At 39.8% G+C, this 1393-nt stretch overlaps 1 protein-coding gene across 1 annotated transcript in view; it reads left to right on the forward strand.

The window, feature by feature from the left end:
* Positions 1-1393, forward strand: part of LOC106102102 — a 7411-nt gene that overhangs the window by 2710 nt on the left and 3308 nt on the right. Inside the window, exon 5 of the mRNA XM_013281511.1 lies at positions 508-947. Coding sequence (XP_013136965.1) covers positions 508-947 — 440 coding nt within the window. The remainder of the gene's footprint in view (positions 1-507; positions 948-1393) is intronic.

The raw sequence follows: 1393 nt of genomic DNA on the forward strand, positions 1-1393 counted from the left end.
CAACCGTTATCCCGCTCTGTCCCCACGTGAGAATAAAAAGTTTCATCCATCCCACCTTTTAGTCCCACTATCACCAATAAGATGACAGATGGAACCATTATGAAATAGAATAAGTTCCAATCGTCCCCTTGTCGCAATAGGTGAGACGGATGAAACTTTTTATTCTCATCTGTCGCCACGTGGGGACAGAGAGGGGTGACAGTAAGGAATAATCCCGGGCAGCGATCGCTTCACGATTAGTGGATTCAGGTGGCCCCTCATTTGCCACCTTATAAAAAGAAAAAGCCCTGGACCTATTCAGTGGTGTTTAATTTATTTCACGTTCTGGGCAGGATACCTTTTTAACGCTCTCACTATTTTTTTGCGCACCATTTGGTACCCCATTGCGAGACATTAACATTGTGGCAATCTTTGCCCCCTCTTTGCCACTGGATCGCTTGACTCGCTCGATTATGCAGTTATCAAACATTTCAAGAATCAACTGGAATTTATCACTTACCTTTTCAGATATAACCGAGGTTCAGTTCGCACCGAATGCACAAACTTTGCCAACCACCGATACATCTGGACTAACTGTTACTGAATACGTAGTGATAGGAATTAGTTCTCTCCTCCTTGGTCTCATTTACGTTGCATCCGTTTTCTTATATCTACATATACGAAAACGTCGAAAAGCAGCCTCCGAAGAAAGTAAAGCAAGAAAACTTAAAAGCATAAACAAAGATGGCAAAATTCTCACCGAACGTGATATAGTTCGTATTAATAATGAACGTATGCAAACGTTGCCTGTTCTTGGACAAGATGATGGGGTTATTAAGAAAAATCCATTGTTAAGTCGACAATATCATGATAGTAAAAGTGGTTTTCCAAGCGATTCTGGTAGTAATGTGTCTGATTCCGATGACTTCGCCGGCAGTAGCTCACGAAGCGAGGACAATGTATGTAAAGTAAGTAAAATTTAAATACTACTAGTTATCGTCCGCGACTCCGTCTGCAATTAAAATAAAAAATAAGTATGGTAGAATGTGTTCTTCTAGATTACGCTCTGCATCTGTGCGTTTCTTCGAGATCCATTAAGTATTTAGGCTACGACTTGTAATAAACATCCATCCTTCCAAACTTGCACATTTATAATATACAAGCTTTTTCCCGCGACTCTGTCGGCATGGAATTAATAAATACAAACGTAAGTAGCCTATGAGTTCTTCCAAACAATGTTCTACATCTATGTTTGGCATTTCATCCAAATACGTTTAGCCATTTAGGCTACAGACTCTAAAAAACATCTATCCATTTAAACTTTTACATTAAAATATTAGCAAGAAGGAAGAAACGTCGGTGGCTCAGTGGTTTAAACGACTTGTAATCTACAGGTCTTGGGTTTAAATCCCGC

The sequence above is a fragment of the Papilio polytes genome, unplaced genomic scaffold, assembly GCF_000836215.1.
Source record: "Papilio polytes unplaced genomic scaffold, Ppol_1.0 DF823923.1, whole genome shotgun sequence".
Taxonomy (NCBI): Eukaryota; Metazoa; Arthropoda; class Insecta; order Lepidoptera; family Papilionidae; genus Papilio; species Papilio polytes.